Here is an 11,741-nt window from a genome sequence, read left to right on the forward strand (position 1 = left end):
AGTTTGACACAAGGTCTCACTATGTTGCCCAGGCTGATCTTGAACTCATAATCTTCCTGCCTTAGCCTCCCAAATAGCTGGAATGACAGTTTCATGCCAATAGAACTGACTGCCTTAACTTAGCTTCCGTCATATCTACTCCTGCTAATATCAGGAAGACTCTTGGTGTGGGAAGCCCTAGGCCCTAGAACAGCCCTGTTTGTATGAAGATGGAGCTGTGTACAGATGTGTAGTCAAAAGAAAGGAAAGTGATTGGTGCTGTATATCTCAGCCCCAGTCCTGGTTCTGTGTAACACTGGACAGAGCACTTTAACCCTCTAAACCTCAACTTTGTCAACTATGAAATTAGAGGGCAAAATAATGTTTTTTGAGATTTTTTTATGAAAAAGTAAATAGGCAACAGTATTAAGGAATGTTGCAGACTAGAAATTGCTTGTCTGATGGAAATCATATCCAGCTGCCTCAGACCAGAGAATCTCTTTGTGTGTTTGCTTTGTCAGATGAGGTCCCCGTGTAGCCTAGGCTGGCCTCGAACTCACAACCTTCCTATCTCACCCTCCCTCTGCTGGGATGGCAGGGACGCACCCCCATGCCAACTGGAAGTCTGCATTGAATGTGTGATCTCATAGCAAGGAGGCTGCATGGTCTCCCTGGACCACAGCTGCCCTTCGTTGAGTATTAGCATTGATCTCCAAGACAAACTCCATCTGGCTACAGGAGCCTTTAGTGTCCAAGGTCTAGAATCCTGGGTTGGGCCTATTTGATCCTTCCACAGGCTGAGAAATCCTGGTGTGGTGTAAAGTCTAAGCGGATTGTTCACCTTCACTATTGTCTTTGGTAACGTAACATTTTGCACTCTAGTTGTTAATTCAAGATTTTTTTTAACTAAGGATTGTATTCCTTTATAATGAACAATTAAATCTCAAAGCTTGGGAGTCTAGTATCTTTACTTAGACTCCCGTCTATTTAGAAAATAAGCTTGAGCCCAAATTGTTTCAATTATTATATAGCTCAATTGCTTGCCCCAAATTAATAAATACATCTTGCAAGTCAATGGGAGTAAGACTGTTGGTAAGGGGAGCTGGTGGTGCTAATTACCTGGTGATGTTGGTGTTCTTTGGGTGACTCTAATTTCCCTGATAATACTCAATCTCTATAAACACATATAAACCACTTAGGGAAAGTCCACATCATTATCACATTTGGGAATTACCTTATCTTCAGTTATAAATAAGCTAGAGTACCAGTCAAGGATTTACCCCAGTGCTGTGGCTACAGGGATACTCAGAGGGATTTATAGCTATGCATGCCTCAAGCACTCCCTGACGCCATACATGGTGTGTGGCAGCGCCTTGCTACAACTGAGGAAAACACAGCCTCTGACCCGGCTTCACACAAGCCTTTATTTTCTCAGTTGCTCACATAATGTTTCTCATGAATTTCACAGGAAAGGATTTTTAAAAGGCATAATAGCTTTACATATATAATCTATGATCCTTGAGTTAATCCTTTAATTAATTTCATTTTGCAAAACTGAAGAGCCCTTCTCTGGAGGTCACTTAATCCGGCCCGGAGCCTCTTCACATATTGCTATGGAAACCAGCCTGGATAATAGATGACTTGAACATAACTGGTAAATTCTCAGAAGTCATTAGTTGGACCTAGGTGCTGGTTCAGTCATGTGCCAGCCCTGTGCCCTGGAGCTAACGATACCATTTTCTCACCATGATTTCCTCCTATCAGTGACCCAGCTGGTCCCACCTGCAAAGGTGGCGTCATCAAAAACAGCCAGGATTTAAGGCTCATGGGAGAAACACAGAGGTCCTTTGTGTACTGTGCTGGTTAAGTCTCAGGATTGTGTTTAGTATGAGTGAAAGTATGTTGCAATCTCAAGCAGCTTCAGAACATAAGCTTCCTGACCTTTGAGGTGGTCGCCTTCAGAATCCCTTTCAGCTTTGTGGCTTTATAAATCCCTTTCTCCTGTAGCACATACCTACTTTAAGGGCTCTATTTTTTAATTGCGTGTGTGTGTGTGTGTGTGTGTGTGTGTGTATGTGTGTGTGTGTGTGTGTGTGTGTGTGTGTGTGTGTGTGTTTTACCACCATATATGTCTGTATACTACATTTGTGCCTGGTACCGTCAGAGGTCAGAAGAAAGTGTCATATCCCATGGAACTGGAATTACTGATGGTTGTGGACCACCATGTGGGTGCTTGGAACCGAACCCAGGTCCTCTGCAAGAGCAGCAAGTGCTCTTAAACACTGAACCATCTCCAGCTTCTTCTATATTTTTGCTGTGGTCAGTTTAATTTGGGTAGGAAAAAATGATTTTAGAATCAATATAAAATTAGTTGAAATTGATTTGAATAATTTGGGTGGGATTTTTGAAGTCTCAAATTTGGAACTTATGGAAAATGTTAATACGTTCATTATGTATTACCAAAAAAATCAAATCCAGGCCTATAAAGCTTGTTTTGTAAGGCTTACTAAAAGCATTGGAATTTAAGTTGGTTATTGGTATATTTCAAGTAGCATGAAACATATTCCTAATTTACTGATTTTAAAATATAAAATGCATATATGTATATATTAGATTCCTCTCCAGATACTCTCTTCCTGCTTGGCACTGATTAAAGCTACCATATACTGCCACGGATCTGCTTTCGGTGGCTTAACAGTCACAAGGCAGTGCAGAACCCTAGCTGGTGAGTGTATGGCTTATCTTCTGAGTGCCAAACTTGAGACCCAGACCCCTTCTGTCTGACTCTGCCATTTCTAAAGTCGTGAGGTGTCTGTAGTCAGTGAGTGGTTGTGGAATGAGAGCAAAGGAGACATTTCAGCTTTTTAAAGACCTCTCTCCCCAGCTCTCACAGGTGATGCAGCAAATCTGCCCCTTCTCACTGGACTCAGAGAAGGATGCAAATGAGAACTGGGGGCCATAGTCTCTGCTGGGCAGCTGGCTCCCGTAACAACGCAGCAGTGTGGATGGACAGCACGGCAGTCCAACACAGGTCATGTGACAAAGGACAGGTGTACCAACTGCACACATCTATAGAATCATTCCTTAGTGTCTGCAGACACCGTGTATAGGTGTCAGTGTTGGTAGGATACAGTTTTTGCTTTATTATATGAAGGTTTTCTTTTATTGTGATGATGAACATGGATCACTATTAACGTTATGATATTATAATATAATGTTATAATATTTCTTTCTTTTAAAATTAATTATATAAGCTTTGGAACTCCTGAGATTTTTCTTTCTCTTTTTTTCTTTTTTCATCTTCACTACTCTTCAGTAATCAACAACAATCTGGATAGGTTATCGGAAAAAAAATAACCACTAAAACGAACACTTTTATCTGGAATTTTCTTTCAGTATCTTTTACTAGTCTACTGACAGCAATTTTTCCAATATTACACACACACACACACACACACACACACACACGTACACACAGAGGATCAAAACATGTTCTTTTAAAACTGTGTATATAGATAGATAGTAGATAGATTGATTCTTATATAAATAATTTTATAGCTGAGATCTAAAGATTAATTGAATCTTAATATTAGATATCTGCTATATATTTCATAGTGTCATAAACAATAAAAATCAAATTCTAATTTGTTACCTTTAAAACAAACATTCTTTCAAGTGCAAATGTTTTATCATCATTAATACTTGTATTTTGTAGCCACTTAAAAATTTTTCCAGTGCTTCAATATTACTGGGTCCTGAAATAAAGTATATTAAGGAGTCTTTGCCAATTTTTACTTTCTGATTATGTATAATATCAAAATAGTAATTATATTACATATATAATTATTCCCCTTAAATTACATTGAAAAGTCATTACTTTTCATTTATTATCCTGCAACTTTGTCTTAGGCATGATAAAATAATCCAGGCAAGTCTTCCTAAACTCACAGTGATATAAAAGCACATCAGCAATGGAGAGTGAACAGGAGGACGCAGTGACGTAAGAGCGTCCGCATGGAGAGTGAACAGGAGGTCATCTTTCACCATCAGTTATAAAGGAATTTTTGTAAAGCTGTTGTACTTTTTGTGCTTAAGTCACTTTTTGCTAGGGACTGTCCTTAATTTTTATTTTGAATTAAGTTAATTTGCTTTTCGTTTTGAAAGAACACATTCTGATCCTCTAGCTAAGAAGTAAGAAACATAAGGAGGGTAATTATAATGAGATTTAAATAATTCACTCATTTCCTTGCCAATAAAATAAAGCATGTTCTCTTGGATTCTTTTAAGTAAACTCCACAGTATGCCTTTTAATTTACTAATATTATTTTTAAAAACAGCATTGGCAACCTGCTGCTTGATAGTTATTGATATCCAACTGTCAATCGCTTAGAAAAATTAGTATTAGCCTTTCAGATGACTGCTTGACTCCCCAGGTCAGGTCATGCAGCGTCTGCAGAGCCACTTGTCAGGGGCACAGTGTGTTCAGATGAGGACATTGTGTGTCTCACAATCAGGTCCATTTATTTACCGCCTCTCTAAATTTTTCATTCTGAACTGCAACGTCTCCCTTCATGAACCATGAGGCCTTCACTAATTAAACAGAGTAGTCAGCTGGACTGATTTATTCTCCACCCTCAGCTGAAAAACCAAACACACAACCAGGGCGGAAATATTTCTAATACTAGAATGTTCTCCAAGCCAGTAAATCTAGGATTATCTCATCATACTGATTATGTCAAAGAGCATTGGCCACAGTGCTCAGCTAGACAGAAACTGAACGGGAGGCTGCAGCTGGCTGCACTCCAGCAAGCAGGCAGCATTCCAAGGTGTTCTTGCACTAATCAAAAGGCCCTAATTATCAATAAAACATTGCTTGAGTGTCTGCTGGGTGCCTGGGTCAGCTTCAGGCGTTCTGTGTGTTTGGTTCTAGTTGTTCCTTCTTGTTGTTGTTCTTGTTGTTGTTTCGTTGTTTTCAGAGATCCAGTTGTAGACTCTTCAGCACCAGAAACCATTTCTCTGTTGCCTAGGTTTTATTTTTGTTGTAAATGGTTACTGGGATGTCGTAAGTTCAGGTAGGATTTTCCGTGTGTGTGTGTGTGCGCGCGCGCGCGTGTGTGTGTGTGTGTGTGTGTGTGTTTCTTTATTGAAACAATCAAGCTACCATCTTGTTTTTTTTTCCATACAGAAAAGTGTACTGTGAATATAAGATTAGTCAAACATTATGGAATGACATTGGAGTGAGGCCACATTTTGTCAATAAAACGTCTTGATGAAGGTTATTAACAGGGACGATTTCAGATAACTCTTTTTTTTTTCTTTTTTCATCTTTATTAACTTAGGTATTTCTTATTTACATTTCGATTGTTATTCCCCTTCCCAGTTTCCAGGCCAACATCCCCCAACCCTTCCCCCTCCCTTCCTATATAGGCTTCCACTCCCCATCCTCCCCCATTTCCACCCTCCCCCAACAATCACGTTCACTGGGGGTTCAGTCTTGGCAGGACCAAGGGCTTCCCTTCCACTGGTGCTCTTACTAGGCTATTCATTGCTACCTATGAGATTGGAGTCCAGGGTCAGTCCATGTATAGTCTTTGGGTAGTGGCTTAGTCCCTGGAAGCTCTGGTTGCTTGGCATTGTTGTTCATATGGGGTCTCGAGCCCCTTCAAGCTCTTTCAGTCCTTTCTATGATTCCTTCAACGGGGACACCGGTAAGATTTGCTGAAGGAGGCAGAGGCAGGAGGATCACGAGTTCGAGGCCAGCCTGGGCTACAGATAACACTTTCTAATATAGGTGGTAGAGTCAGTAACTATATTTTTCTTAGCTATACTGCTTTGGATTACTCTGAGTTACTAATTCACCAATGTCCCTGGGTTACACAGTTGATACTTCAAGAATGAGAATGTCATTTGCAAAACTTGGCTTTCTTGCTTCCTACTCTGTCCATCCAGGTAACATTATAAGGGAAGCGGTATTTAAAATAATTTAAATTACACTCACTTAGCTACACCATTCATTGTCACTGCAGATAAGCATAGGATCGCTGCAGACAGACTGTGAAATCTACTGAAGAATGGCATCCAGCACATTCCTTTTCATGTACTCCGTAGAATGGCGGCTGTCCATCTCACCTTGCCGTGCTGTTCCAGCCCTCTTGGTTACACTCCTTAACACTCCTGTAAAAGCACTTTCAGTTTAGGCCAGCAAAACATCCTTGAAATGAAATGAACCTGTTCAAAGTTGATGCCCTAGTAAGGTTAGTCTTCATAAGAAATCCCTTTTTAAACCATTTTTTTAAAAGAGTAGTAATGTGGATTGCTGCTGAGAGAATGATACCTTTTAAAATATGTTATTCCTTGTTTGATAATCACATACATGCATACAATGTGTTTTGATAAAATCCACTCCCCATTTCCTCCCTTATCACCCCTCCTTGCCCATCCCCATAACTCTTCTCTCCCAATGTCATGCGCTCCTGTTTTAAGCCCTCCAAGGCTACTCAGAACTATCTGTATGTGCACGTATGACAAGCATGGGTAGCGCTCAGGGGCCGAATCCCTGAAGGAAGCTGACTCGTTCCTCCACTACAGCCATCAGCTGACAGTAGTGCCTCTGGGAGGCTGGTGGGACTGCGTGCACCTTTCCCCCATAGGCAGGGACTTGGGCTGGCCTGCTCTTGTGCAGGTCTTATGCACAGTCATGCCTGTGTGAGTTCATAAGTGCAGCAGCCCTGTCATGTCCAGCAAATATTTTTCCACTGCAGACATCCACTACCTCTGACTCTTTCTGGCCACTGTTTCTCAGTGATCCCCGAGTCTTGTAGGTTCAGGGTGGCATCCCGTTTAGAGCTGAGCATGCCACAGTTGTGTATTATCTGTGTATTAAGTTGTGGGTTTCTGTATTGATCACCTGATGAGGGTAGAGAGATGTGTTCTGAATATGGATATGAAGATAAGAATTTGGGAGGCAGTTTGTCACTTTGTCTATTTAGCACAGTAAGAGTATAAGGTTCTTTACAGCCTATGACCTAGATAGCCATGGGGTTTTAGCCCTATTAATGGGACCATGCATGGGTTCTATCTTGGGGAGTAAGTTTCAAACCCAATCAGGAAGTAGTTGCTTACTCCTGAACAGTGTCACCAGTGGGCATATCTTGTCAGACCAGTCATTGTGGTTCACGGGGTCATGGCTGGCTAAGACTGTGGATGGCCCTTCTCCCTTGCAGCATATGTAGAACCTGCAAGCACTGTGGGAGCTAGGCAGTAAGGGACGAAGCTTCCAGCTCGGCACCAGCTTGATTTCTCCATGCCCCATGACTCAAATATGTAGGATCGTCAGCAATAGGGTCTTACTGTCAGGTTCTGGAGGGGTAGAAAGCCATAGCCACAGCCGGGAGTGTCTGGGGCTTGGGGAGCTGTGGCCTCACTTGCCAACAACTCAAGTGGGTAACCCACACGTGACACTTGTTTGTTTTTTTAATTTGATAGCCTATTGTATATAGGATTATCATTGTCCCACAGTTATAAGGTAACACAATTTAAACACCTTTTATATATGATTATATTCTAAGGAGCTTCTACAGCGGTGGTTTCCAGATAGGTTTTCACTGATATTTAATGCTAGTTACCCTCACAGACCCCCTCTCTACCACCGCACTCAAACTTTGCAAACCATGAAGACATCTGGGCCTTGTCACCTCCACTTTGATTCTTGAACAACTTGAAGTCCTTTACCATTTTGAAACTATTAATAATCTACTTGCATTGGAGGATACATTTATAAATGTCCCTCTAACCCCAGCCTGCCACTCCAAGGGCTGAGCAAATGGTAGTGGACTTAGAAGAACCATCCGCAGGAAGCGGCATCCGCAGGAAGCGGAACTAGGATATGAAACCTCCAAGTACAGGTCCACCAGTCGGGAGTGTGATTTGTGCATTCTGCCATTCCCCAAATGCATCCCCACCTATGCGCCCCTTCCTCCTTCTGCTTCTGCCCCCTCTCCCCACAGTGCTCTTCAGGACACTTGTCATTTGTTCTGAGACCACATCAGGCGCCACAGATGCAGAGATAAGAAACAGTTCCTGCCATCGAGGAAAGGAGCTTTCTAAGAAGCCGGGCAGCCATGACAATAGACGTGCGTTTATAGTTAGCTGTGTCAGAGGTGAGACTGGGTTCAGATGGGAGGAATCTGGAAGAGAAATCGCTTCTTTGCAGTAGGCGTGCAGTAACCCTCTAGGGAGGGGATGTCTCCCAGGATCATTCTGTAGAATGTTCTTGACCCAGAGGTGGGTAGAGCCGCGTGGTTCTCAGGCAGATGACAGTGTATGCTTTGTCCTTTAGCACGGTCTTTGGGCTGGTGTGGAGAGTGAATTAGGAAGGGACAGAACTGAGACAGAAAGAAGTAACGTCAGTGTAGCAGATTATTACATTGGAAAAGGAGGGCAGCAGACAACTCCAGACATGCACCCAGCGAGACAGCCATAGACATGCTCACATCCATCAGGTGAGGAAACAGGAGTTCAGGGTGATAAATTCATCTTCATTCATGGTTATAAAAGACCCTTAAAGCCTCTCCAGGCCTTCTCTTTTTTTTTAATAGACAAAAGCCATGATTTTTTTTACTTTTTTTTCATTTATTTTTGGATTTTTTTAAATTTACATTTCAGATGTTATCCCCTTTCCCGGGTTCTCCTCCAGAAACCCACTATCTCCCCCTGCTTCTGTAAGGGTGCTCACCTACCCACCCACCCACCCACTCCCTCTCACCCACCTTCCTGCCCTGACATTCCCCTATACTACACCAAGGGCCTCTCCTCCTATTGATGCCCGACAAGGCCATCCACTGCTACATATGTGGCTGGAGCCATAGCTCCATCCCGGTGTACTCTTGGGATAGTGGTTTAGTCCCTGGGAGCTCTGGGGCTTCTGGTTGGTTGATATTGTTGTTCTTCCTATGGGGCTCCAAACCCCTTCAGCTACTTAGTCCTTTCTCGAACTCCTCCTTTGGGGACCCTGTTCTCAGTTCAATGGTTGGCTGCGAGCATCTGCCTCTGTATTTGTCAGGCTCTGGCAGAGCCTCACAGGAGACATCCATATCAGGCTCCTGGCGGCATGCACTTCTTGGCATCAGCAATATTGTCTGGGTTTGGTGGCTGCATATGGGATGGGTCCCCATGTATGGCAGTCTCTGGATGACCTTTCTTTCAGTCTCTGCTTCACACTTTGTCTCCATATTTCCTCCTGTGAGTATTTTTGTTCCCTCTTCTAAGAAAGACTGAAGCACCCACACTTCGGTCTTCCTTCTTGAGCTTCATGTGGTCTGTGTATCTTGGGTATTCCAAGCTTTGGGGCTGATATTCACTTATCAGTCAGTGCATACCATGTGTGTTCTTTTATGACTGGGTTACCTCACTCAGGATGATATTTTCTAGTTCCATCCATTTGCCTATGAATTTCATAAAGTCATTGTTTTTGATAGCTGAGTAGTATTCCATTGTGTAGATGTACCACATTTTCTGTACCCATTCCTCTGTTGAATGGCATCTGGGTTCTTTCCAGCTTCTGGCTATTATAAATAAGGCTGCTGTGAACATAGTGGAGCATGTGTCTTTGTTATATGTTGGGGCATCTTTTGGGTATATGCCCAGGAGTGGTATAGCTGGTAGTGTAATGTCCAATTTTCTGAGGAACCTTCAGACTGATTTCCAGAGTGGTTGTACCAGTTTGTAATCACACCGACAATGGAGGAGTGTTCCTCTTTCTCCACATCCTTGCCAGCATCTGTTGTCACCTGAGTTTTTGATCGTAGCCGTTCTGACTGGTGTGAGGTGGACTTCTTAGCGCTACTGGATCTGGTTCTAATTGCTTCCTGTCTCAGGGGCCAACAACGGGGTCCCCAGGATCAGTACTTGTTCAGCTGGGTAGAAAGAGATGTTCACATGCTGATGTGCACCCCTTGTTCTTCTCAAGCCACGTGACACAGACCACGTCCTGGATCCACCCCATGATGAGTGTCCTGAACCTGTCCTGCGCAGAGGAGAGTGAAGAGGACTGTCCCAGAGAGCTAAGGGAACTGAAAAGCTGATGAGTTTCCACGGGCAACGGAGCTCCAGAGACTTCCGACGTTTCAATATATATGCACAACCAGATGCACGACACCACACCCTGAGACACAGGACTCCAGCACATGCTACCAGGCCGGGTGTCGAGTTGAAACCGTGGTATTTTTGTGTACATGCTAAGGATCAGTTGTCACTATAGTAGTTGTTTGAAAATAATCTAGTCATATATAGTCAGATTTTATATGCATATATCTTCATTTATATTTAGATCTTTATAATTCAATGTATAGTTCCTTGTTTGGTATAAGATACAATGGTTCGTACAGCAACACTTTATATTGAAAGGTTATATGAACATAGCGAACATTCTTGATAACTCCCCCTCTCTCCTCACAGCGTAGGAAAGAATTCTGAGGAAGCTAGGGGAGGGCGCCCAACCCCTATCCCATTACCTGCTGATTGCAACTCTTGGGTTTTGGGGTGTTTTTTTTTCACCAGTACCTCATAGGACACCATGTGACTTATATCATTAGGAAACTTCTATCGTTTATAAAAAGCTTTCAAACCTTGTCTTACTTAAACCAAACAGCATGGCTGATCCACAGGGCATTTCTACTCACAGCTTCAGCTGGAGAGACAGTGGTTCCGAGAGACAGAGCATGCAGTGCCAGGGATGGGACTCACACCTTATCTTCCGATTCCGTGCCCAGGCTCCCTTGCCTGCTCCCTACTGACCTCACAGAGGGAGATCGCGGCCCAGCAGAGCATCCACTTTCTGTTGACGCAGCTGGGTCCACAGCTGTGCATTCCACACCTCAGAGCCAAACATTGCCTCTTCATAACCCCAGTCTCTTCCTTCTGTAGCCCCATCCCCACCCCCACCACTCCCCGTAGACACCCACCAAGCAAGGCACTGCTCTGTGACTTTTCAGTGGGCTTTGTTCCGTGGCTGGATTTTCTAGAATAGAGACACTGGCTCATGGCAGTGGTTTGCCATGCTTGGGTGCCATGGCCAGTGGGAGCATCTGAGGAGAGCTGACAGGAGAAAGGTATCTTTTTAAATACTGCTGGAGTTGCCGGTAAAAGGGTGGAGGCCAGGAGCCAGCAAAGCAGCCCAGCATCACTTAGGTAAGCATGGCGCTCCCAAGAGCACAGTGCAAGCATCTCTACTTAAAGCCACTTTATAAAGAAGCCACTGAGCTCCTGCAGTGAAGTAGCACCTATGGCAGCATCAGACACTAGCGCCTACATGTTCTGCAGAGTTTTACCTCATATATGGAATGTGTATGGAGAATACATGTGGGCATGGTGCTCACCCATACCCCTTAGTACATTTAAGATTTAGGATTTAAGTTGAATCCACTTAGGATTCATGTTTGCCGTCATGAGGAAGAACATAAAGGCAAATACAGACCGACAAGGAGACTTTAACCCCAGGAAAGACAGAGTGGCTGGAGCAAATGTAGGCCTCTCCTCACAGCTCTCTGGATCTTAGGGCGCTTCGAAGAGGATGATTGGGGTGGGGGTGGGGGGCAGCTTTGAGAGCAGCTGCAGAGGGAGCTGTTTCCTCAAGTCCCAGAGAAGTGAAGAGGCACCCACACACTTTTATGAGAGGAATGAACAGCACACTCCTTTTAGGAGATCGCCCCCTGCCCCCATTGCAGTGTCCTCCCGTGTTTGTGAGGGAGCTGACATGGGACCCT

General features: G+C 43.6%; 1 protein-coding gene across 1 annotated transcript in view; it reads left to right on the forward strand.

Moving 5' to 3' along the window:
• Positions 1-10,524, forward strand: part of Stxbp4 (syntaxin binding protein 4) — a 127,349-nt gene extending 116,825 nt beyond the window's left edge. The window contains exon 16 of the mRNA XM_032914218.1: positions 9,947-10,524. Within this exon, the coding sequence (XP_032770109.1) occupies positions 9,947-10,061 (115 nt within the window). The 3' untranslated portion in view covers positions 10,062-10,524. The remainder of the gene's footprint in view (positions 1-9,946) is intronic.
• The last annotated feature ends 1,217 nt before the right edge of the window (positions 10,525-11,741 follow it).

The sequence above is a fragment of the Rattus rattus genome, chromosome 9 (assembly GCF_011064425.1).
Source record: "Rattus rattus isolate New Zealand chromosome 9, Rrattus_CSIRO_v1, whole genome shotgun sequence".
Classification (NCBI taxonomy): Eukaryota; Metazoa; Chordata; class Mammalia; order Rodentia; family Muridae; genus Rattus; species Rattus rattus.